Source organism: Centropristis striata, chromosome 8 (assembly GCF_030273125.1).
Source record: "Centropristis striata isolate RG_2023a ecotype Rhode Island chromosome 8, C.striata_1.0, whole genome shotgun sequence".
Lineage (NCBI taxonomy): Eukaryota > Metazoa > Chordata > Actinopteri > Perciformes > Serranidae > Centropristis > Centropristis striata.
Genome location: NC_081524.1, coordinates 12,175,460 through 12,201,917, shown reverse-complemented (window position 1 = coordinate 12,201,917; position 26,458 = coordinate 12,175,460). Strand labels below are relative to the sequence as shown.

At 39.4% G+C, this 26,458-nt stretch overlaps 3 protein-coding genes across 3 annotated transcripts in view; 1 reads left to right on the top strand and 2 right to left on the bottom strand.

Moving 5' to 3' along the window:
* Positions 1-26: 26 nt before the first annotated feature.
* On the bottom strand, positions 27-8,418 carry rnf115a (ring finger protein 115a). Its single transcript, XM_059340104.1, has 9 exons — positions 8,143-8,418; positions 5,370-5,428; positions 5,100-5,154; positions 4,528-4,811; positions 4,285-4,353; positions 3,899-3,971; positions 3,714-3,807; positions 2,640-2,755; positions 27-1,241 (listed from the first exon to the last, which is right to left on the bottom strand). Exons 1-9 carry the CDS (start codon positions 8,353-8,355, stop codon positions 1,122-1,124), a joined length of 1,083 nt encoding a protein of 360 aa, XP_059196087.1. The 5' UTR covers positions 8,356-8,418; the 3' UTR covers positions 27-1,121.
* polr3c (polymerase (RNA) III (DNA directed) polypeptide C) lies at positions 8,343-23,481 on the top strand. The gene is made up of 13 exons (XM_059340056.1): positions 8,343-8,458; positions 10,994-11,140; positions 12,175-12,439; positions 12,607-12,908; positions 13,041-13,151; positions 14,093-14,266; positions 14,356-14,407; positions 16,826-16,886; positions 16,969-17,119; positions 18,664-18,765; positions 18,896-18,945; positions 22,830-22,979; positions 23,085-23,481. The coding sequence occupies exons 2-13, from the start codon at positions 10,994-10,996 to the stop codon at positions 23,164-23,166; spliced, it is 1,647 nt and encodes a 548-aa protein (XP_059196039.1). The 5' UTR covers positions 8,343-8,458; the 3' UTR covers positions 23,167-23,481.
* A 44-nt stretch (positions 23,482-23,525) lies between these two features.
* itga10 (integrin, alpha 10) overlaps positions 23,526-26,458 on the bottom strand; it is a 35,797-nt gene continuing 32,864 nt past the window's right edge. The window contains exons 24-30 of the mRNA XM_059340016.1: positions 26,260-26,344; positions 26,042-26,155; positions 25,854-25,961; positions 25,094-25,207; positions 24,900-24,995; positions 24,699-24,812; positions 23,526-23,768 (exon numbers count right to left, since the gene is read on the bottom strand). Coding sequence (XP_059195999.1) covers positions 23,715-23,768; positions 24,699-24,812; positions 24,900-24,995; positions 25,094-25,207; positions 25,854-25,961; positions 26,042-26,155; positions 26,260-26,344 — 685 coding nt within the window. The 3' untranslated portion in view covers positions 23,526-23,714. The remainder of the gene's footprint in view (positions 23,769-24,698; positions 24,813-24,899; positions 24,996-25,093; positions 25,208-25,853; positions 25,962-26,041; positions 26,156-26,259; positions 26,345-26,458) is intronic.

The following is a 26,458-nucleotide window of genomic DNA, read 5'->3' as shown; positions in this document are numbered from 1 at the left end:
TTGTGAACAATGAAAATTCAACTATGACCATTTTTTTGTCAATTTATTAATACATCATAGACATTTTTTTCATATATATAATATACAGTTCGATAACCGGGTATTTCACATTTGTGTCTCCATTCTCATTTTTTTTCCTTTGCAAACCATAAGTTGTTGGACTAAAATTATTTACATCAAAAACAAAAGTGATAAAAAAAATGTGAAACAAAAGACGGTCATAAACAGAGGAATAAAACGACAGAGGGATGCCATCTGTTTATAATATATACACCAGGAGGAGTATTTTTAAATCTAAATTATCAGATAATGGGCCAATTCATTCCCTTACTGGTATATTTATTTTCCCCAAAAGGTGTAAGGAAGTTCAGTCGCTGTAAAAGCCTCGAATTGTGGCCATTAAACAGCAGCAACTCAACATGATTCCTATTAAATACTCAGTTGTGATCTGTTATTGAAGTAAACTACAGAGGGTGGACACAATAATATGAACACCTTAACAATACAATCAAATAAAACACCACCAGAATAAATAACCAACCAAGATCTTCCTGACAAAAAAACAAAAACGTATCGTTATACCCTTCATGAACATAACGTTTATTGCAGGGCTATAGGTGTTCATGTTGTTAGGTCCAGCCCCTGTAAATGCCAAGAATGAAAGTAACCCCTACAGTTTTCCCATATGCCGAACAGGGCTCAGTAGCAGGTAATTTTTCGATGAGTAAAGAGGGCATGGTATATGATATAAAGTCTGGCATTTCCCCACAATAGTGTATTGCAGCAGTGCATTTCAAGAAAGATGTAAAAGGAGTTTGTTTGAGGGGTGGAAGTAGAGAAGACATGGGCTTGATCATCAACAATCTAGGCTGGTTTGTTATGAGGCAAAAAAAAGAGATATAGCAGACCTCAACCGACTGTTAAGACGTCTGTACGGGTAGTTGTATACATGGTTGAGGAGAAAGGCATTAAAATAGAAAATAAAAATACAAAAAAAATGTCAGACTGAGATGATTATGACTGCAACAGAGATGAAAAGAGGAAAGTGAGAAGCACTTTGTCTTCTCGGTGTGTTGTTGGATGTAGGCGAGGGGAACCGAGGGATGAGACTGGTGGGTGTCTCAGAAGGACCATCTCTCCTGTGTGCGGGGGTCCATGGAGAGGGTGGGGGACTCTGATGGGGGCTGGCTGCTGCTGTCTTCTCCGTTCAAACTCTTCCTACACACTGGACATGTGTCATGCTGTGTGGCCACGGAACAGAATATAGATATAGATATTAGCTTTGGTCAGTTTTCTCAGAAGTTACTTTAGTCTCATTTCAGAAGTCTGGTTAGTCAAATATACCTCTGTACCTCCGCTAATGTTAAATGACTGGTAGGGCAGCTTCAGCACAGGCTAACATCCTCATCCTGCATTTAACATTTAACATTGTACAGTCATGGAAAAAATGATTAGACCACCCTTGTTTTCTTAAATTTCTTGTTCATTTTAATGCCTGGTACAACTAAAGGTACATTTGTATCGACAAATATAACGATAGCAACAAAAATACCTCAAAAGAGTTTAATTTAAGAGCTGATATCTAGACATTTTCCATGGTTTTCTCAATAATGATTTTGGTTATTATCAAGAAAACCATGAAAAATGGCTAGATATCAGCTTAAGGTTATTTCTTGATTAATTGACTAATGCTTTGCTCTATTAAATGTTAGAAAATATCAGCTCTTAAATTAAACTCTTTTGAGGTATTTTTGTTGCTATCGTTGTATTTGTCCATACAAATGTACCTGTAGTTGTACCAGGCATTAAAATAAACAAGAAATTGAAGAGAAAAAATGGTCTAATAATTTTTTCCATGACTGTTTTGCTGGTTTTAATTTGACATTCCTTTCAGGCAATTTTAAGGATAAGGCTAGTCACAACCAATATATTTCCTGATTTGACAAATCAAAATCTAACTAACTAAGGCTGTATTCACCACAAATCAGACACTGTGGCAAAAAAACAGTCCTCAAATTTATTTGTATGAGGGTAGTGCATTTAGGCTGCACAGGTGGGTTACTGCAGGGCATGCCGAAAAGAATGCAGCAGTGCTTCTGCAAAAAGTTGAAACAGCATCAACTTTTGGAGAAGCACAACCCGACCTCACAATGCAGTGGCTAATCACACAACTGGCGATAACACAGAAGCCCACACCTGGTTAGTTATCGACAGCAAATGTGTTTTTATAATTTGTACATATGGACAGACAATCAATTGTAGCACCCAACATACGAGCAGCAAGGTGTCGCACAAATGGCCGATGTACGCAACACTCCAACACCGCCACACAACCTTGCGCTAAGTGCTGCAACGCCTGATATGGTGTGAATGCAACCTTACTAACAAGTATTTCCTGTTGCCGAAGTCTGGCAGAGCTTATTCCTCTGTGCCACAGCATCAACAGGCCACAGAGTTGCACTTTGTAACAATGCTCCTTGATTACAACCCCAGTTAAATGTTTCTACCAGGTAGTCAAAGCATGTATTCAAATTTCCTTGAGGACTTATACCTGTATGAGTGCTGTGGCTCATATACAATATAACATGCCATTAAGGATCTATGAGTTTATTCTACAAACCTTCTTTGGTATGACTCACCATTTCCAGCCATGGTACTATACAGTCTGAATGAAAGAAGTGGTTACAGGGTAGCTGTCTGACTGGCTCTCCCACTGCGAAGTCCTCTTTGCACACCGGACATTCCATACAGCAGTCTACAGGACAGACGACAGAAATGCTTTATCAATACCTTTGTGATTTCTAGTGTTTATTATCAGCCAGAAATGGCTTGTTATACTTGTCAAGGGGATGTGCAGTCGGTCCTTAATAGCAAAACTGTGTTTGCATCATAAAGTCCTTAGCCATCAAACAGTTACAAGAATGGCTTTTACTAACTACTCAAAACAATTAGATATATAATACAAAAAGATAAGATTAGTATATGTATATGTATTATACAAAAAAGATAAAGGCTGGGGGAAAAACAGCCCATGGGTCATCATTTTTAAAAAACAATAGTCAGGCATCAACTGCCCTGCAAAAGCTGGGCTGCATAACTAACCACACAGTTACAGATGAGTGGCAAAATAGGACAGCACACACAGAAGAGGAAGTCAGAAAGAACAGATCCACAAGAAGACTTGTAAGAACAAAAAGGGAGGTGAGAGACCAGCAAGCAAAAAGACGTCATCTCAAAATAATTTATGGAACACAATGTTGATACTCTCAAGGTTAATGGTCACTTTGTCCCAAACACAGACACAGTTTCAGCAGCCCCTTTTGGCAGGCAGCAACAGCATATAAACACGAGTGCCTTTTCATGCTGGATCTAAGTGCTGCAGTCTTTTAAACAAATAAGCATGTATTTACATAATGACAGGTGTGTTATTAGCATTTTTTTACCGAGGCGATTATTTACAGGGAGGATTAAATGAGGACACTTCCCAGTTTATGCATATATTAGGCAGCACTACTAAGCCCGTTGAGATGCCTTTGCATACAAACTTAATAGTAGATTCACAAACACCTGGTACAGCTAAGGTACTGTATGATAAGTGTCTAAATACAGTAATTGCAATCAGAGGATCAGACTAACAGCTCCACTCATGTCCAGCAATGTTCAAATTTGTAGTTCAGGGACACGTGAAAACAGGAAATCAGGGAATTACTGACCTGCTTGTTCCTGAGAGATATTAACAGTTGGGAGAGAAGAGATCTTCTCTTTCTCTGCTGGGGGAGGTCCTGTGTTCTCCAACTGACCTAGTAACTATACACACAAACACATTTGTAAACTGCAGAGAAATTCGAAGGGGGCAGGGACTTAAAGTTGTAGTTCAGTTTTACTAAGTTTGGTTTACCTGCGTTATCACAGCGTCTAACCCCCCCTGTCCCCAGGCGTAATCCCCTGGGTTAGAATGCAGCATCCCCGTCCTGAAAGAGACATAGACCCCACAAGTTGATAGGAAATAGTACTTACAGTGTGACACAAGTATTTATTCTGTTTTTACTAATGCAAAGCAAACTTTTAAAAAGCTTGTTTTCTGAATGGAATTTGGATGGATTACATTTATGCTATGCAGGAGAATCTCAGAGCTAATTGGCTTTTGCATCACAGCCTCACACAATACGTTTTCTTTCGCGAATAGTCTTTACATTGACTTTATATGCATTCATGTAAAAAATGTATTTTATGTTTGATGTGAATACACCATCACACTGTGACGCTAGTGTCATGTCATCTTACCATGAGAGGGGAGGTGAGCCAGGGACTCCAGAGTTGGCAAAGAGGCCGGCGAGAAACTGTTGCACAATCCTGAGACACATAGATGAAATATATGACAGTTAATGTCATCACCAAAAATAACAACTGTAAGGATTGTAAGGGCATAAATAGCACTGTCATTATTATGAGTGGGAGTATGTAATGCAGAGAAGAGAGCCAAGATGATGATAAAGGAGACTGAAGCTAAACTTGTCAGTTACTCACCCCTCCACAGCAGGCGAGCGGTCTGGTCTACTGCTGCCTCTGGACCGGTATCTCCTCTGGTTGTGCAGGCGAGGGGGACGACCCGGTCCCCAGTGTTCCCCAGGGCCTAGTAGACCCCCCATAGGTCCCCCTAGGCCTGCTGGGACTGACCCCCCGATTGGTCCCCCTCCCAACCCCCCCAGGTCACTGAGACCTCCTAAGCGCCCTCCAGGGAGCCGAGGTTCTGAGTCAGGTGTGTCAGCGTCTGTCGTAAATGGCCGCTCCAGTAACAACAGGTGCCATAGCTACAGGGACAGTGGGGGTGGACAGAGGAGGGGACAGGTAGGGGTTTGCAGGAAGAGATTTTTAAAAAGATAGTGGGATTATTGATAGGAAAGCAGGCAGCACAAAGGGAAAAGAGAAGAAGCCAACATGAAATACAAAAACAAAGGACACGTGCCAACAAAAAGATGAGCAGAGAAGAGGACAGGGAAAGAAGAAGACAATGTTTATTCAAACACATAAAATGATTGCAGTTAATCATATTCCCCCCCTCTTTCTATTCTCCCCTAAACCCTAAGGTCAGCTTGTACCTCTGCAAATTGTGTGGCTGCGTCATCTATCCCGTTAGCGCCACCCTCTAGGAGACTGAGGGAAACAGCGCATGAGGGGACAAAAGACACATTATAAGCAATGTCCATTGAACCCTATACACATGTTCAGGTTTAGTGCTAGCCTGGAACAAAAACTGCACAGTAAGCCAACCGGGTGCTACAGTGCAACGTGTGAGTTCTTGTTAATAAGAATGCACCTGCTTTTGTTCCAGACATACACTAAAAATGTTGAAGAGAGATGTATCTTACCTGGAGTCTTCTGTTACTTCCTCGATAAACCCTGAGTCACATCTTGGACAGATATACTCCTGGAAATAATCACGACAAAGACTGAGTCACGCTGGTTCAAAAAACATTCTCATAATAATTTCCTAGAAAGCAAGGGGACATATTTAAATATCTTGTGTTGTTCGACAGCCCACAACCCAAAGAAACATTTCTGCTTAAAAATTAATAATTTATTATCAAAGTAGCTAAAATTCAAACCATTTTGATGTACTTTCAAGGTACTGAAACCAAAAATTTCCAGACTTCCGAAGCCTTTATCATCACAAATACATTAGTAGTATTTAGTTAATATAAATGCAACTGCAAAAAACAAACTTTACCTATTTTCTTTATACCCACAGGAATCAATAAATACTGCCACTTTTTTTATTACCTGTCATATTGCATTTGATTATATACTTTCCAGAGGAAGGGATTGACAGAGAATTTATCTTGCTTATCCATAATTTTGTTTTTCAAATTAATGAGCTAAAAAGAGCAACAAAATGCAAAATGGAGTTTTTGTTTTGACACATGAAAAGTTTAGTCTGATACAAAACAAATTAACATAGTTTTACTTTCTTTTTAGGTACTTATAATCCATATACAGTATTTTTACTGCCATATTGTGATGTATTTACATCTGGAAAGTATTCCTCTATATTACTAATAATACTTACACTCAGCTTTTAAAGGGAGACATGCGACATTATGCTAATTGGTTTGGTAAACAAAACAAGACGGTTGTTTTTTTGCCCGGATAATATCAGTCAGATTTGTATGACGGGCAGCTGTTTTATGAATGTAGCTCAGGAGGTAGAGCTGGTCTGCCAACCACACCTATCTGTAAAGTGTGCAGCATGTTATAGAAACCCCGCGACAGAATGAGGAAAACACTACTGCCAGTGTTTACAGCTATGCCATGTTGTCCCCTAAGTTTAAGACAGGGTTTCTAAACCCCGGGGACAGAGTTTAAATAGGTTCATTTAATATACAGACGGGACTTCAAAAGATTAAACTGGTGAAAAAAGTAGGTCAAGAGTATATAATAATATATATTCTATTAAGAGATTACTGGATGCTTTTTTAAAAAAGAGGACAAATGAATACCATGCTTTCATGACAATTAACTTCCTCTATACCAGCTTGATTTACAAATATTTGGGGATCTAAAACTATTTTCTTGGTCAGAATTAATTGTGAAAGCCTGCAGTAAGCAAAAACAGTTATGTCATGTGCTCATAGACAGCTCATCATATCTGTTGCAAACATGACTTAGAGGGTCCTCGGGATATACTGTAGTAGTGTGTGGGTGTTGCAGTCAGTTGGCTCAGTGAAGACATGCCACAGGATTGAGTGAGCCTGAGACAAGCAGGCCAGTTTAGAGTCGGTGACAGGGCAGGCTGGAATTACCCTCAACTTGACCATACCATAAAAATAAGGATTTAGCTGACAACAGGATAATCTGGTGGACTGACTTACTGATGAAATGACACATAGGTCTAGATAATGCAATATACATTCAGTTGTTAGTTTACTCTGTACATTTTGTCCACATGATCTATATCTATCAAGCTTGACTAAATATAAAACATGCTGGTATTTTCTTGATTATTCAATAAGTTGTTTGGTCTATAAAGCCCAATATTACTTCCTTAAAATGTCTTGTTTTTTTCCACCACTCAAAGATATTCAGTTTACTGTCATAGGAGTAAAGAAACCAGAAAATATTCTTTTTTTCAATTAATCGAATAGTAACATGGTTAGCAATTAATTTAGGACATCAAAACTAATTTAATATTTTCAGCTCTAAAATCCACCAATGTATAATCCATTACAATTTTTCCTCCAAGTTTTTTTATGGATATTGCGACAATATTGTTATCGGGAATTCTTTTGTCCAGGATAACATCGTCTAGTGAAAATCTGATAGTGTGACAGCCCTAACATGCACTATAAGTCAACTACAGACGAGAGCTTTCAAAATGAACAATACATTGAAATTAACCCCTCTCTTAAAAACTTTCAACAAAACTACTTTGACATTCATAAACCTTGGATTCAGTACTGGGCTGCTGTATTAAGAACTGATTAGTTCGAGCTAGGTGTACCTAATAAACTGGCGAGTAAGTGTAAATAGGAGACTCTACCATCTATCGTATATATCCTGAGGTCAGTAAAGGTCTGGCAAGATGTGGGTCATGTTGGCGACTAGACATTATATAACTCCCACTTTTAACTTTAAAACTGAAACTAAAACCGGGATAAACATGTTCTTGAAAATTCCCCAACTCTTCCTGCCAAGACAGTGTTTTAGTAGAAACAACCCTGAAAACTAAAAAAATTCCCATGATGGAACAACTAATGTGAATACCGCCTGTGAAAGCAAATAACAAGGTAATAACATAGACCTTCTGCTCTGTCTCAGCTGTTTGTGTTGTTAATATCCCCAAGCTGTCAAAGCAAGGCGTTAAGCACACCGCTTTAACAAAACTGTCACAAACTCAAAAGCCTAATAAAACCCGTCGATATTTGCTTTTAATACCTACTATTTTAACGAAGACATTTGCGAGTGTCACGAGTTTATTACAGAGAGTTAACAACAACAAACGCCGCTAACTGCTAACTGGCTAGCTAGTGTTTAGCTGTAGCAACCAACGCTTACAAACGGCATTTCGGGGAAAGGTTGAGTTGTCAACCGCACATTTTACACAGGACAGTATGAAACATAAAGAAAGAGAACCGTCCAGCTTACCGGGAGTTTGGGGTTCACTTCTCCCTTACAACAGTGACAGAAAAACCGATGCGGTGGAACAGCCGCAGCCTCCGCCATCTTCCCCAGAGCAGCACAAACACTGACGTCGGTCCTCCACAAAGTGAAGACAGCTGTCCGCCTCCGGCCCGGCATGCACCGCGGCCCCACTCCGGCCAATCGCAGCGAGCAGAGCCGGAGAACGGAAGTGTTCATGTGTTGTCAACGAGAAGCCGCATGTGTTTTTAGTCCATGGATGTATCTGTGGGATGCTTAAAAACAACGACTGCCTCTGTCCTGAAACTTGTCTGTCAGAAAGGTTTGTGAACACTATACGTACACTATAATGATGACATAATGTTTAAGTGGTAGCCGTTAGCGAGCTAGTTTCAGTGTTCCACCTGCCTGCGCAGCAAAAAGTTCACTTTAGCTTTGCGACTGTTTGTTTATTGTTGTTTCATTTCGTCACCCTGTTAAAATAATCGCCTAACTCATTTTTTTTTTCAAGTTTTGCAGTAAACACAAAAAACTTCACCAAAAGTTTAACATATGACATTTATTGATAATTTCACTCAAAAATGATGTAACAAAGGATGGCTATTAGCACAGTAATAACACTGTGTGTAAATTATGTAACTTAAGAGAAATAAATGACTTAGGCAGATTTTGAACATGCCTTTGAGACTTAAGCAAGCAGGTAACACTTTATTTTGAAGGTGTCTACAATAGAGTCACACAAGCCTGTCAGAAACATGACATGACAAGTATCATGAGCATTAATGTTACTTCAAAGTGTCATTAATGTTCATGACACATCCCATGTCATGTTTATGACACGCTCATGTCACTCTTTTGTAGACACCTTAGAGTAAAGTGTTACCAATATTAGTGTCAACAATAAAACACTGATAACTAAACAATCTCCCTCTAGCTCTCCTTTGCTGGGTTCTTATCTGATGCCTATGAATGTGTCAAATTGTCAAAGAAGTGATGATCTTAAAGGGGTAAAATCACATGATCTGATCAACTGAGGATGTAGGCGATTTTACCGTAGGTGGCTGGCGTCATGAGGAGATGATTTAGGCAAAAAACAAAAAACAAAAAAAGACAAAAAATGACTTAGCAGTGTGACGATTTTGTTTTCATTAAATCAGTTTAATTCCCATTTCGATTTCCACACACACTTACACAAACAGTGCTGTTACTTATGCACTGATAATAGTACTTTTACCAGAAAATTAATTCATAATAGTAATAGTATTCTTTTAATTATTTTAATATTTTGCACTCCTAGTTTTTTAGTTTGGTCTTGGTTGTTTGTTTGTTTGTTTGTTTGTATGTTTATTTTATACTATTTTACATATTTTTTGAATCCTATTCTATTTAATTTTTATTATTCTATTTTTATTCTATTTCATTTTTATTACCTTAATCTGCCTTTACTTTCTACTTGTGCTGCTGTAAGACCTGACCTTCCCCCATGGGGGATCAATAAAGGAATATCTTATCTTATCTTATTTTATCTTGTCTTATCATGATGGCACCAGTGGGTTTTTTAAAAAATAAAAACAAAAAAAGAATGTCTGATCACTTTAATTTGATCATGTTTTTAATGTTAAATTTTGACCTGGAAAGTATCTAAAGCTGGCAGCTAAATGTAGTGGAGTAAAAAGTATAATATTTGCCTCAAAATGGAGTGGAGTAGAAATATAAAGTTACATAAAATGGAAATACTCAAGTAAAGTACAAGTACCTCAAAATGTTGAGACATGTTTTTCATGAGTTAATAACATTGGTTATTAGGATAAAGGGTTTCATAATTTTGAAACTGCCATATTTTAAAGATGTAATCAAAAATGTTAATGTTTTTTTCCTAATGAGATCTGGACTGGTTACAGTAACATGTTGTTATTGTTTAGAAACGAGTACGTAAGTTATGAGTTTATTAATCAAATAGTCGACTGACAGAAAATGAGTCTGAAACTGTTTTGATAATAGATTCCTTGTTATTCTTGGGAAATGTGCCAAAATATGAACTGGTTCAAGTTTCTCAAATATGAGTATTTATCATTGAAGATTTATCCTTGTAATTGGAATATCTTTGGTTTGGACTGTTGGTTGGACAACAAGACATTTAGAGATGTCCCATTAGATATTGTGAAAAACTGTCATTGATATTTTTCACTATAGGATCCTAGTATTGTTCATGTTGGCTCACTGTCACGACTTAGAGGGACACATGAATGATCAGAGCCATTATTAATTGTTAATATTATTATTAGTAACACCTGAAGTTGCTGCAGTGAAGAAAGTCTATTGTTCCAGAACATATTCCCTTATTTGGTGGTAGCAGATATCAAAATCAAACTTTCAATGCAATAGATCATTCACCAGAAGCACAATGTGACTGTTCTTTGGGTATCTGTTGGCCATATCCAGTAATAAGATGCAAATGTATAATTTCTGTTTGTATATGTTTTCTATAGGGAACACAAAGCAGCAGTGGCCCTCCTCCCACATTTCACACCTTGCATAAAAGACACCTATTTATCTGTAAAACAGTCTAGTTCTATCATGACAATTTTGCTTTTTGCTAATCTTTGCTGTCCATGATAAGACTTTGTACGTCTTCATGTTCATGGACTGCTTGGTTGGCAAGTGCATAAGAATAAGCATTAGAATCAGGTGTTCTCAAAAGTTCAACCAGTCAAGCTACAGTAAGAATACCATGTATAATGTATGATAATCACATAAACAGTGTTGTATTGATTGTAGTGCTGATACAAGTGCTTAGAAAAGGTAGTGAAAGAGTTTGTAGTGAGACCTTTCTTCTTCTGTGTGTTCTTCTGTGTAGATGACTGCCCAAGAAGTGCGTCTGTGTGGTCTCCTGCTGCGGGAGCACTTTGGAGATGTGGTGGAGAGAGTGGGAACACACCTGCTCAGAAGTGGAGCGCAGAATTTGAGAGTCATAATTCACGAGACTGGCATCTCACTGGACCTGGTACCACTCCTACACTATGGCTGTTACTGTCTCCATTTCACACCATGGAAATATTATGCATGATGTTTTTAGTGTTTTATACACTGCTGAACTCATTTTAAAATGGAGCTCAGCAGTCCATTTTTTGTGGTTGCATTCATGGACAGTAAAGCCGTTCTTGGGTGTTATTTGCAGTGTGTTTACACATGCTGGTTATTCCACACATGCAGGAGTAATTTTATTGCATGATAGGTTTAAATGCAAAACCTGCTGCCTCTTTACATAACAGGGAAATTTGTACTCCAGAGCCCTGATAACATTGAGTGAAGGTCATAAATGAAGCAATACTTTGAAGAATAAAAATTTAAAAAATGTGATTATTTTAGTATAGGAAATCTGATAAACAGAAAAGCTCTTTACTGGGCTCACTGGAGCAATAGAGCCCAACCAATATGGTACTAGTACTGGGAAAAATCACCAGTTACCAATATGGCAGCCGATATAAAGAATTTTTGAACTGGAATGAAAGTAGACTTTTTCTTTTTGGATTGTGCAACGATAGGACTCCACTTAGGTACTCAGAAGGCTGCTTTCTTGAACAAATAACTTTCTTAAAGAATGTTTTACATTAATATACACTTTTGTACATTATACATGCAATGTATGACTGTCCCAAGTACATCACCATCTTTGAAGAAGTAGTCCTACTCTTACTGTCTGTTCGCTGTAGCATTTCTGTAAATTGTGGGGAAAAGAACATTTTATTTGTCCAGCGCTCTGCATGATCCTGACACTATTTCTTAATCACCTCATCGTTTTCTGCATTATATGTTCTGTAAAAAAATTTAATATTGATGCATATCGGACAACATGTACGCCAAAAGCGATTGATACCGATATATCTATAATAGGCCAATATAATCGGCTGTCCAATGTATCAGTCTTGCTCTATGAGTAGCACAGTACTGCTTATTAAAAATATACAAATACTTTTTTTCTGATTGAATCTTGTTTTTGTGTGTGTATAAAGGTAGTCTTTTTCTGTGTAATTATAGGTAAAGAAGTCCCTGTGTGTCCTGGTGCAGCATGGGGCCTGTGTGTTCAGCTCAGGCCGTAAAGGACCTGGGAGCCCCGCAGAGTATCAGACTGGCTGTGAACAGATTTTAAGAATTCTGCGGTACCCACGCTACATCTACACCGCCAAAACTCTGTACGGGGACACCGGAGAGCTAATCATAGAGGAGTTACTACAGAGAGGTCACATGACCATGAGTGGCACGGTCAAGACAGTCGCCGACCGTCTCACACAGAACATGGAGGGTCAGTATCTGAACGTCAGTCTCAATCAACGACTACAGAAAAGAAAAGCATGAATTTGTCAGGCACACATGCATAGACATGTTTATACACCTCTGTGGGTTTTACATGTGATTTGTGCAGAATCTACAAGGAATGTCAAATTTTTTGTTTTGTCTTTCCTGTTCTAGAGGGGCGCAGCATGGATTACGGTGAAGTAACTTCTGCCTTCTCCAAATTGGTGGAGACCCATTTTCTTCAGCGCTGCCCTCCTGTGGCGGGAGCAGGAACAACAGAAAGGGCCACTCCAGCTACCCCCGCCACCCCTGGCACTCCTGCTGCCCCAGTTAGCACCGCTCCGCGCTCGGCAGAGAGCTTCCCCGACTGTTACAATGTGCCTCACGTGACGCTGGTGGGGCGAGGCAAACGCAGGCTCTCCAGTGAAGATGGTGAGGACCAAAGGAATGCGAAAAAGGCTAAATTAGATCCAGAGGTGGGTGTTTGGAACATGTTAGACACATCGTTAACACTTTTGCTGCACTTTTAAAACCACAATCTCCCTGTCCCTTAGATATAACTTCTTGCTTATCTTTTCTACACTTCTCTGTGTGTCTGCCTCTCTTAGACTCAGTCACATGGTGATGAGGGGATTTTCTGGCAGGTGAATTTTCAGAGGTTCCATCTCCACTTCAGAGACCAAGCCATCATCACTGCTGTAGCCAACAAGCTGGACCAGGTCAGGTTTATATTATTTTAGAATCAGTAATTTTGTGAAATATATTTTTTGTGTTTTAAATGAGAAGACTGATACCTTGCTCATTTTGGTCTGTTGTATAAAGCTACAGCCAGCGGGCAGTTGGCTTTACATAGCATAAAGACTTCAAAACTGTGGGAAACAGCTAGCATGGGCCTGTGCCAAGCAGCAACCTCCGGGGCTGAAAAATGAAGCCAACACAAGCAAATTAATCCCCATAGCGCCCTATGCTAAAGTGCCCAAATTTACAGCAGAAATTAATATGTATACAGTCTGGTACAAATATCTGTTTTGGTCTCTATAGGTCATTTTCCCATGACATATAATGACAATTATAAGGCAAGGGAAATTTTGTATGACTTGCTAATTTATATTATATTCAGGCCTAAACTTGCGCATAATTAAGGGCACAGCCGCTTTCAGGGCCAGGTGGATGCTGTCACAGGTGGCATGTTTCAGCTCCATTCGGCCACCTCGGCTCACCCACGCACCACCTCTCGGAGTCAGACACTGCCAATATGGCGACAGCCGGGATCAGCACTGAGCTTTACGATGGCTTTTCAGAAACCTTTGGGTGACATGACAGAGACCACTATACAGTCTGAGTACACTCTATAGCCCGTCCAAAAATGATTAAAAAAAAATCAAAAGTGCACTAATTTCCATGTTATACCTTGTCCACTGTTTTCGTTGCAACTGTATTGAATGAGTTTAACAAACAAGATATACACCATGATGAATAGTTAGCTTTAGATGTGTTGGTCTAGAGATTTTATTACCTTTAGACAGAACCAGACCAGCTGTTTCCACCCTATTTCCTGTCTTGTCACAGTCGGTAATCCTGCCCACTTTTCCATACTATTTTTCATTGTTTATGATTGTAATGACTTGTCTTTCTAAATGATTTAATCTTATTAACTCAGACTAGCAGTGAGATAGTGAGGACTATGCTGAGGATGAGTGAGGTGACGACCTCGCCCGCAGCCACCTGCACAAAGCCTCTCTCAGCCAACGAGATCTTCAGGTCCCTACCGACCAACTACAACATCGCCAGACCCATCTTAGACCAGTACCTCACACTGCTGGTTGATGACCCGGTATGACCTCTGCAAGGCACCCGTCACAGTTTCTGATCCTAATTTTTATCTCCAGGTTTTTTTTAGTTGTCCTTTATTTTATTTTATAGATGGAGTTCGTGGGGAAGTCTGGTGAAAGTGGAGGAGGGATGTATGTTGTCAGTATCCTTTTTAATGTAGAGGGCAGAGGTGTGGACTCGAGTCACATGACTTGAACTCGAGTCAGACTCGAGTCATGAATTTGATGACTTTTGACTAGACTTGACAAAATGTAAAGAGACTTGCAACTGAACTTGGACTCATTAACTTGTGACTTGTGTATTCACTTGGACTTGCGCCTTGAGTTCCTAAGGATGGCTCAATCTCTCTTTGTGTAAATATGTGTGTCTCTCGCTGTGTCTGTCTGTATGTGTCTGTGTGTGTGCTGTCGGCACAACATCCAATCAAATTTGATCCACGTTATTTTGATCCGACAGCATCCATCCAATCAAATCGCACGACAACCAATGAAGAAGAACTGTCAAAACATGGCGCCAGTTGGCAAAAATGATACCAAAGATAGTTTCGTTCAGGTATAAATTAACATACACTGTGTTCCAAATTATTATGCAATTGAGTTTTTTCTCCGGTTTTCCTAAATAGTCGATGCAAATGACAGTCAGCATAATTTAAGTCATCAACCGTTAGTTTAATGAATTGTAATGTGATTGGACAAACCTCCCAATGATAACAGTATTTTTTCAAAAATAAAAAACTTAAAATGCACTGTTCCACATTATTACGCACGACAGAGTTTTATAACATTTTATAGGTTTTTAAGAACTGAAAATGCTCATTTTTGTTTTTTCCAGCACTCTGAGGTCATATTTACTGAAATCAAAAGCTATTTCAATCAAAATCATCTTAACAGGTCAAGTTACATTTTAACATAGGACCCCTTATTTGATAGCAGCTTCACAATTCTTGCATCCATTGACCTTGTGAGTGTTTGGAGAGTTTCTGCTTGAATTTCTTTGCAGGATGTCAGAATAGCCTACCAGAGCTGCTGTTTGGATGTGAAATGCCTCCCACCCTCATAGATATTTCGCTTGAGGATGCTCCAAAGGTTCTCAATAGGGTTGAGATCAGGGGAGGATGGGGGCCACACCATGAGTTTCTCTCCTTTTATGCCCATAGCAGCCAAAGCTGCAGAGGTATTCCTTGCAGCATGAGATGGTGCATTGTCATGCATGAAGATGATTTTGTTACGGAAAGCACTGTTCTTCTTTGTACCATGGGAGAAAGCGGTCAGTCAGAAACTCCACATTCTTTACAGAGGTAATTTTCACACCTTCAGGGACCCTAAAGGGGCCGACCAGCTCTCTCCCCATGATTCCAGCCCAAAACATGCCTCGCCACCTCCTTGCTGACGTCGCAGCCTTGTTGGGACATGGTGGCCGTCCACCAACCATCCACCACTCCATCCATCTGGACCATCCAGGGTTGCACGGCACTCATCAGTGAACAAGACTGTTTGACAATTAGTCTTCATGTATTTCTGGGCCCACTGCAGCCGTTTCTGCTTGTGAGCATTGGTTAGGGGGGGCCGAATAGAATAACTGATAGAATAACGCAGAACTGCAAGCCTCTAGAGGATGCTACACCTTGATGTTCATGGGACTCCAGTGGCACCAGCAGCTTCAAATATCTGTTTGCTACTTTGTAATGGCATTTTAGCAGCTGTTCTCTTAATCCGAAGTTTTTGTCTGGCAGAAATCTTCCTCATTGTGCCTTTATCTGCACGAACCCGTGTGTGCTCTGAATCAGCCACAAATCTCTTAACAGTACGATGATAACGATCACGTTTTCGTGAAATATCTAAAGTTTTCATACCTTGTCCGAGGCATTGAACTATTTCATGCTTTTTGGCAGCAGAGAGATCCTTTTTTTTCCCATATTGCTTGGAAATGGTCATCTGCTTAATAATGTGGAACGCCCTTCTTAAGTAGTTTTTCCTTAATTGGGCTCATCTCGCAAACTAATTATCACAGGTGTCTGAGATTGATGTCAGTGATCCAAAGAGCCCTGAGACACAATACCATCCATGAGTTTAATTGAAAAACAAAAAATGTAATCTTTATGACACTTAAATACAATTTGCGTAATAATTTGGAACGCAGTGTACACACACAGTCAATATGAGATGCGACAAGGCAGAACAGAAACTGCTGTGGAACTAGTTATAGTGCAGTATGCTCTTGTTATGGTTTTTTTTTTTCAAATGTGTTTGAAGAATGTTCTTGCAAAAAAAGTTTTGATAAATGAATATGGATTTGATACATGATCTGTTTAAATATTTTTACTCTGTTGTTAAAAGAACTCGAAACTCAAACTGTAGGACTTGGGACTTTACATGAGACTTGTCCATCTTGACTTGGGACTTGACTCGGGACTTGAGGGCAAAGATTTGAGACATACTTGTGATTTGAAAAACAATGACTTGGTCCCACCTCTGGTAGAGGGCCATGAGTCTATTGTCAATATCTTTTGTACCATTTAATTCATAAAAGACACGGATGCTTTTCTCAACTCACCTGTCAGATTTGCACAGAGCGCTGGCCAATCTGGCCCGGGCCACACTTGAGTCCGTAGTACAGGAGAGGTAAGCCTGTTTTTAATTGTGAATACATGTGATATTCCTATCACCAGGAAATAATGACTGATTACTTGTAATCTGTCATCAGATTTGGATCCCGATCGGCGCGCATCTTCCGTCTGTTGCTAAGGAAACGTCACCTGGAGCAGAAGCAGGTGGAGGATTTTGCCATGATTCCAGCCAAAGAGGCGAAAGACATGCTCTACACGCTGCTGTCAGAGAACCTGGTGCAGCTGCAGGTACATGCTCGATATGTGAAGATGCTTTCATGATTCCTCTCTTTGCGTTTGTGTTTTTCAAGTATCTTTTAATGAAGATTTTAATTATAATACCACAAGAAAGACATCAGTATGTACTGGTGCATCTCAATAAAATTAGAATATCATAGAAAAGTTAATTTCCAGTAGTTCAAGTCAAATAGCCACAACCAAGTATTGAAACAGATAGATGGACATACTTTTGAGAGGCCAACATTTCCATATTAAACATGCATTTTAGAATTGGTCTTTTGTAATATTAATTTTTTTTGAGACACTGACACTCACTTTTAGTCAGTAATATATCTTAATTTTCCAAGAAGGACGTGAATGAGTTCCAGACATAAACAAACTCTTTGTACTTACTTTTGAAGAATATAAGTAAACCTCTTCATTACAATACTTGCCAGCAACTCTTGAAGTGATGGTGATTCTACATATTGCAGCCATTCTTCTGGCTTGAAACTTTCCAAATTTGATCATTTTTCTTTGCTTTGTTGTTCTTATAAAGTCAAAGTTCCAAGTTTGCATAATTTTGCCCTCAATGGGTTGTTACTTTGAACTATCTGTGATAAACATTAAAAATGTATAGGTTCTTACTAGTCTGATTCAGCAGGTAAATAAGATAAAGCATTCTATAGTTTGTACATTGATAAATGTTTTTTCTCTTTCTCTTTATTCCCACTAATTCTTAACATGGAAGTGCTTCCAGAAACAGTCCTACCTCTAAACTGTTGCCACAAATGATTAGTTACTTTGACAAAAAAGACATACTGAACACTGTGATGGATTAAAATGTGCAAAGCAATTCTCTACAAGCCAGTTTTCTTTGTGGATTAACATGAGTGACTGCCTGGAACGTAGGAGTAATCAAAAAAAACCTGATCCAAAAACCTACTTTGAAAATTATTTGGCACCGATGTGAAGTGAATGAGATATTTTTTTTAAAATAGACTCATAAAGCACCCTGGGCCTAATCTTTTATTCTGTGAGTTTCTGTGCAAAATGACGCAGGAATAATTTAACAAAAGTGACCATTTGGTGATTGCACTGACATACTGACAGTTTGAATGGGAACACCATCAGGTGATTTCAGGGTTTTGCCGACCATTATAAGGCTTAAGTGCACACAAGCTTTTATGGACATCGCCTCAGTTGAATGAATGACAAATCTATGTGTAGAGCATCAAAATGAACTGAATGACTTTTCCCAGATCAAAGCATGGTTGTATTTTTTTTGGGTGTTGTTTATTTATCATCTGCTTGAGCATTTCCAACTACTTGGACCCAAATGTGGTGATAATAATGGTCCAAAATTATGCAAAATTGCACATTTGTTTTTATTTAAAAAAAACAATATTGTCTTTGGGGAGGACCCCCATAATCCCTTGCCAAATTGTGCACCTTAGTCTTCCACAAACCTTAGGAAAACACTGGATTTGAGTCCTCAAATTGGAGGGAGCAGCCCCAGTTCTTTTGATCTAATCTTTCTCTCTGAACAGCCATGATATTTTTTTATTCTTCAGGAAATCCCAAAGACTCCTGACTACGCTCCCTCTCGTACTTTCTATCTTTACACCGTCAACCAACTCCCAACTGCAAGAATGCTGCTCCAGAACTGCTACAAGGTAAAAACAATAAACAAACTGCAACTTTCAGAGCTCGAGGACCACTACTGGTATATTTTTTTGTTGTTGTTTTTTTAATGCTGGTTTCACTTTCAGTAATGTTTTGTCTCTGAACATTTTCTCTGTGCAGACGATAGCCAACCTCATAGAGCGACGGCTGTTTGAGTCCAAAGAGAGCAAGTGAGTTCATCTTATCTGCGTGTTAACAGTTGTCTGGCTCAGAGCCTGTTTGCTTTAAGCCTGACTGGGCTGTGTGGGTGCCTTGCTGCCTGTTCGCCACCCAACCCGTCTTCAAGGAGACATGCATGCATAGATATGGGTGTTATGTGCATGTACCTGTACGTACATACAGTAGAGGCAAACAAAAGCAAGAGAAAATTAGGGTAAAAATAAGAAGACAACTAGGACTGCGCGCAGTACTGAACGGGCCCTCGCAGTACACGCGTGTCGGGGCACTCTGCCGTCAGGGTGTGTGCGTTACAGGGGCCAGTCTATACCACCCCTATGAATTTCATTGCCTTAAGTCTTATGGTCTGGGCACAGTGGCACTTATTAAATTAAACTGCTGCCAGAGCGCCACCTAGGGGCAGATCAATGAAATCTTTAAGGGTTATCCTCAGGAGGGTATTGACAATGAGTATACCAAGTTTGGTGTTAATCCGACCAACCAATTTGGAGGTATAAAATACTTCAATTTAAAGAGCGCCACCTAGTGGTAATCGTCCAAATTTTTGCAGCGAGCCTCAGGGGCTCATGGGGAAGTAGTAAACTGAGTTTCATGTCATTCAGACACACCAATGTGGAGATATGCAACACTTTGTGTTTTGTGTTGATAATAGCGCCACCTGCAGGAAGTTGTTATTTAATAACTTGAGTATTCTTTGGGTAATCAAAATTCTTTTAATAACTTTTTGTTATGAGGGTCCATAGATGCTGTGTGCAAAGTTTGGTGCAGAATGATGAAATTACCTAGGAGGAGTTCGAAAAAGTAGGTTTGCGACATTTCGCGAATTTTCGAAAAAAAACGGTAGGCGAAAATGGGAGTGGCTTATATCACGAGATTCAGCACAACTCAGTGAACGCGTGGATATGAGTTTTTTGAATGTGCGATAAAGTATGTGGGAGTTATTAGCCAAAACGCGCGTTCCTTTATTATAGCGCCACCTAGTGGTGAAAATTCAGGATGACAATAGATTATAAAATTTTTCGCCAGGTGTGACTTATATTTAAAGTTTCATGAGTTTTGGAGTATGTTCAGGCAGTGAAAAATGCGATCATTTGGGAAGAAGAATAAAAAAAAAAATAATAATAAATAATCATTCGAAATACAATAGGGACCTCGCAGGTCGTTGCCTGCTCGGGCCCTAAAAAAATAAAAAGAATAATCATTCGAAATACAATAGGGACCTCGCAGGTCGTTGCCTGCTCGGGCCCTAATAAATAAACATTCGAAATACAATAGGGACCTCGCAGGTCGTTGCCTGCTCGGGCCCTAATAAAAAAAAGAATAATCATTCGAATTACAATAGGGACCTCGCAGGTCGTTGCCTGCTCGGGCCCTAATAATAAAAATAATAATAATAACTAGGACTGCGCGCAGTACTGAACGGGCCCTCGCAGTACACGCGTGTCGGGGCACTCTGCCGTCAGGGTGTGTGCGTTACAGGGGCCAGTCTATACCACCCCTATGAATTTCATTGCCTTAAGTCTTATGGTCTGGGCACAGTGGCACTTATTAAATTAAACTGCTGCCAGAGCGCCACCTAGGGGCAGATCAATGAAATCTTTAAGGGTTATCCTCAGGAGGGTATTGACAATGAGTATACCAAGTTTGGTGTTAATCCGACCAACCAATTTGGAGGTATAAAATACTTCAATTTAAAGAGCGCCACCTAGTGGTAATCGTCCAAATTTTTGCAGCGAGCCTCAGGGGCTCATGGGGAAGTAGTAAACTGAGTTTCATGTCATTCAGACACACCAATGTGGAGATATGCAACACTTTGTGTTTTGTGTTGATAATAGCGCCACCTGCAGGAAGTTGTTATTTAATAACTTGAGTATTCTTTGGGTAATCAAAATTCTTTTAATAACTTTTTGTTATGAGGGTCCATAGATGCTGTGTGCAAAGTTTGGTGCAGAATGATGAAATTACCTAGGAGGAGTTCGAAAAAGTAGGTTTGCGACATTTCGCGAATTTTCGAAAAAAAACGGTAGGCGAAAATGGGAGTGGCTTATATCACGAGATTCAGCACAACTCAGTGAACGCGTGGATATGAGTTTTTTGAATGTGCGATAAAGTATGTGGGAGTTATTAGCCAAAACGCGCTTTCCTTTATTATAGCGCCACCTAGTGGTGGAAATTCAGGATGACAATAGATTATAAAATTTTTCACCAGGTGTGACTTATATTTAAAGTTTCATGAGTTTTGGGGTATGTTCAGGCAGTGAAATATGCGATCATTTGGGAAGAAGAATAATAATAAAAACTAGGACTGCGCGCAGTACTGAACGGGCCCTCGCAGTACACGCGTGTTGGGGCATGCTGCTGTCGGGGTGTGTGCGTTACAGGGGACAGTCTATACCACCCCTATGAATTTCATTGCCTTAAGTCTTATGGTCTGGGCACAGTGGCACTTATTAAATTAAACTGCCGCCAGAGCGCCACCTAGGGGCCGATCAATAAAACCTTCAAAGGTTATCCTCAGGAGGGCATTGACAATAAGTATACCAAGTTTGGTGTTAATCCGATCAACCGATTTGGAGATATAAAATACTTCAATTTAAAGAGCGCCACCTAGTGGTCATCGGCCAAAATTTTGCAGCGAGCCTCAGGGGCTCATGGGGAAGTAGTAACCTGAGTTTCATGTCATTCAGACACACCAATGTGGAGATATGCAACACTTCGTGTTTTGTGCTGAAAATAGCGCCACCTGCAGGAAGTTGTTATTTAATAACTTGAGTATTCTTTGGGTAATCAAAATTCTTTTAATAACTTTTTGTCATGAGGGTCCATAGATGCTGTGTGCAAAGTTTGGTGCAAAACGATGAAATTGCCTAGGAGGAGTTCGAAAAAGTAGGTTTGCGACATTTGTCGAATTTGCGAAAAAAAACGGTAGGCGAAAATGGGAGTGGCCTATATCACGAGATTCAGCACAACTCAGTGAACGCGTGGATATAAGTTTTTTGAATGTGCGATGAAGTATGTGGGAGTTATTAGCCAAAACGCACTTTCCTTTATTATAGCGCCACCTAGTGGTGAAAATTCAGGATGACAATAGATTATAAAATTTTTCGCCAGGTGTGACTTATATTTAAAGTTTCATGAGTTTTGGGGTATGTTCAGGCAGTGAAATATGCGATCATTTGGGTACGAGAAAAATAATAAAAAGAATAATCATTAGAAATACAATAGGGACCTCGCAGGTCGTTGCCTGCTCGGGCCCTAATAATAAATAAACATTCGAAATACAATAGGGACCTCGCAGGTCGTTGCCTGCTCGGGCCCTAAAGATACGAAAGCAAAGTGGAGAGAAGACAAATAAAAACAGTTAAGACATGTAGATAAAAATACATAAATGCAGATAGGAGAGTAAAAACAATAAAAACAGTAAAAGATTATCGAAAGAGAACCCATATCAAATAAAATATTTTTTAAAAACTTTTTTTAAGCATTTCCTTCTTCTTATTTCCCTTTTTATGTTTATTCATTATAATTTAATACAATTATTGTCTTTATTTTTATACCAAACCTCATTCCTATTTTATTTAAATGTATTTACTTTTACTGCTATCTGCAATTGTCACTAGCACTTATTGATGCACTAATTGTTATTGCACTATACCTTGATTGTTTGTTTTTACTCTTCCTGTAAGTCGCTTTGGATAAAAGCGTCTGCTAAATGACTAAATGTAAATGTAAATGCTCTCTTGGTTATTTTTACTACAATACAATCATTCTCTGTTTGGGGTTGGGGTGTAAGAAGGCGGGGGAAAGGTAAAAATAATTGTCTCGTTTGCACCCGGTCACAGATCAGTGGTTGACTGATTTTCTGCTTGGCTGACAGGCGTCTGTTGGAGAAATCCCAGAGAATTGAAGCCATTCTGGCATCTCTGCAGGCCAGCGGGGCCGAGCCTGAGCAGCTGACGGAGGTCGAGGAGATGATCACTGCTCCTGAAAAGCAACAGCTGGAGGCCTTACGGCTTCACATCAACAAGTAAGAAAACAAAACTACAATTCTGTTTTCTACAGTTGACATTGTTGAATCAGCTCTCTGGTCTGTTCATGTTAATATTCACACAGTTTTTCTTTTCCCCTCCAGGTTAGATTCAGCCGAGAACCAGGTAGATGAAACCATCTTTCTTCTAGAATCCTACATCGACTCCACCGCATCCACAAGCTGAGAACATGCATACAAGTACAACCGTTAACTTTTTGTTTATGAATGCTATCAAATGTGGCTGTTTTACAGTTTATATAAGACTGGATTGTTTCCGTTTGGACTGGAGAAAAAAAATTGAATAGATTATTTGGCTTGTTTTTATAGCACACATCAGCAAATAAATAAACTGAGCACAAGAATACTTCTTTTCAACAGTTTTAATTTCATTTAAGAACCAACACAAAACTGTAAGACAAACATGAGACAGAGTGATCGTTTGAAATGTAAAACCATGAAGATGTCTGTATATTAAATAGAAGAATTGTGGTTTAATACACTTTTTGGTTTTTCCTTAAAACTAGAAAAAGATTATTTACATAAGTGCTCCCGACCCTGGAAATAGTGGGTAGTGCATTTCCGTTGGACCCTTGTGATGCTCTCTTTGGTCCTGGAGGTCCCTTTTGCATCTGTGTATCGAGTCCGAACTGTCTCTGTGCCTGGAGAGAGGTGGGCTCGGCTTGTGGTAGTCATCATGGCAAGTGACTTTTGTCATGGCAGCAAAAGTTGGGCTCAGTCCTCATGGTTCTCATCCTCTCCTCTCTGTTTGCGTGTGAAGAATCCCAGCTGACGAGAAGTGTTGATAGAGATTAATTGTCTGTCCACATCACATTCAATTTACTGTAGAATTTTTAAAGGGGACCTATTCTTTTCATTGGCAGGTTTGGGTTATATTTTGGGATCAATTAGACTATGTTGACACGCTTAATTGTTAAAGAAACACTTTATTTTTCTCATACTGCCTATGGCTGCTGCACCTCTATTCAGCCTCACTCAGTCGCGCTCCATTCAGTGCCTGTCTCTTTAAACCAAACTGAAAACACAGTCTGCACTGATTGGTCAGTGTTTGCGGGTCTTCTGCATCTGTGCTGTCAGTGTTTCAGCTCTGTCTGTCATTGCAGCTGGAGGAATGATTAAATACACATAAATAAAAGCTTCTAAACCAAAAACTACTCAATCTAGCATGTTCCATCAGGAATGTGATCTGAAATTGGGAGATATGAACAACATCTGCGACCAAGATTACAGATTTCTTTGAAGCGAGCGTGGGTATGTAATGTATTTTATTCTCCTATTTTTCTAAAACCTTTTTATGCTACTTGTGCTTGAATTATATTGTACATTTTCTGTTATTCTTAGTTTCCTGCCCAGGGAATTTAGATGAAAATTAGCTCAGAGCTAACTCTATTGCAGCTTAGAAGCTGTGCATTGTCCCTGTCAAATAAATAAATAAATAAATAATATAACTATTGCAGTAACGTGTCAGGTAGACTTGACCGTATATAGAAATCTGACGAGAGCTCCAGCCGACAGTCTAAAACCTGAGTTTTTGCTCACAGGAATTACTTTTCTTTATTATTTAGGAATTACTTGCTTTATTTAACACTTTAGCCATGTTTTATATGAACTTCATATATAATGTCATTATAAATATATGACAGAAAATAAGTAAAAGCACAATAGGTCCCCTTTAAGATAAATGTAACATAAACCTACCTTCCATAGTATGAAAATGATGAGGGCCAGTAGCAGCAAACCTCCAATGATGCTACCAATCAGAATCCACAGTGAGATGGGGATAGATCGGCCTTTTAGCACCTCCAGTACAGTCTACAGAAAAACAGATGAAGGCAGAGATTAGAAACAGTAAATGCTATTCCCATTCTGCTTGTCAAAGTCCCACTTCAGTCTTCTCACCTCCCTCCAGACTGTTCCTGTGCCCAGAGTGATGGGGTTAGTCTCCTGAGCGGCGAGGCCGTAGGCGCCTATTATCCTCACTGACTTATATTTGGCCTTCGAAAAGAGACACACATGTGATGACCAATGATTGTGTCATAGGACAGAAAGAAATTAGGCTTAAATGAGCATCTGCATTCAGTTGTGTAACTCACTTTTCTGAAAAAATCATCGTGAACTCTGCGGCTGACGCGAATGACGGCGGCCTGACCTCTTAAAAGCTGCCGCACTTCACACACAATCTCAGTGCACCACGATCTGCTGCAGTTCTGAACACACAGACATAAAAATGCATGTTATTGACATGTACACTACTGGTCAAGTTTTAGTACACCAACTTTTCCAGAATTTAATTGAAAATTATGCAGTTTAATGTCTCAGTGTACTCTGAAATGAATGCACATTTGCATCATTTACAATTCTTTATTAAGCATGATAGTGCTTTGAAAGTAAAAAAAAGATTCAAAATCACATTTTATGTTGGACTAAAGGACTAAAAAATACACAAAATGACAAAAAAAGACACCAAAAGACACAAAATGACTAAAAAAAGACACAAAATGACAAAAAAAAGACACAAAATGACTTACAAAGACATGAAAAGAATAAAAAAATGGACAAAATAGCCCAAGACTCCATAGAGTTAAGTTGTTAACCCATTTCTTGTTCCCTGAAAAAGGCCTACTTGTATAATTCTGAAATGTACATTATTTTTCAGTTTTGGTTAACCTTACCTTTTTTTTATTTACCTCTGGCAGTTGACCACTTACCTTTGTACCCTTTCAAGCATTTGACTTTAACTGCTTGAATTTCAATAAAAAACTGGAAAAATTGGGGTGTTCTAAAACTTTTGACCAGTAGTGTATACTAATGCAGCACAGTGTTCAGTAGCTGCTGTGCTACCAGGGGGCTCACCAGTACGTCATTCTGCATCATGTCTTCAGGATGAAGAGCGCGTACATCTCTCTGTCTGGCCTTCAGCTGGGTCAGATCACTCAGCACGCTGCAGTTCACTCCTGTGGCCTATGGCACAATTTAAATATGTCAAATATTAAGGAATAGAGAGAGAGAGATGCAAACACTCACACCGCAGCGATACTCACGTTGTATGAAAAAACCTCAGTGACGGTCATGAAGACTCTGTCTCCTGCAGCCACAGAGGGCAGATGCAGCCTCAGCTCCAGATTACTCACAGAGTAACAGCCGAGGTTCTGCAGCTACAAACACAAACAAAAACTGCTCTAATTTTGCCTCATCTTGTTTTTTTTAGAGTGATGGTGACTCCATAGCTTTACAATAACTTAAATCATGTGAGTTTTACCCTGAGGTGTGTGTAAAACTCTGGTCCAATTGCCTCCGACACTGTCCGAGTGGGATGGACCTCGTATCGGTTCAAATTAGAGTCACTGCACAGGGAAAAAAGAACATTAATATAAAAATATTTAATGCACAATATATCATTTTTCTACTGCTAGGAGTGTTCCAGTTGATAAAAGATGGGAGTTGTTGACATCATTGCA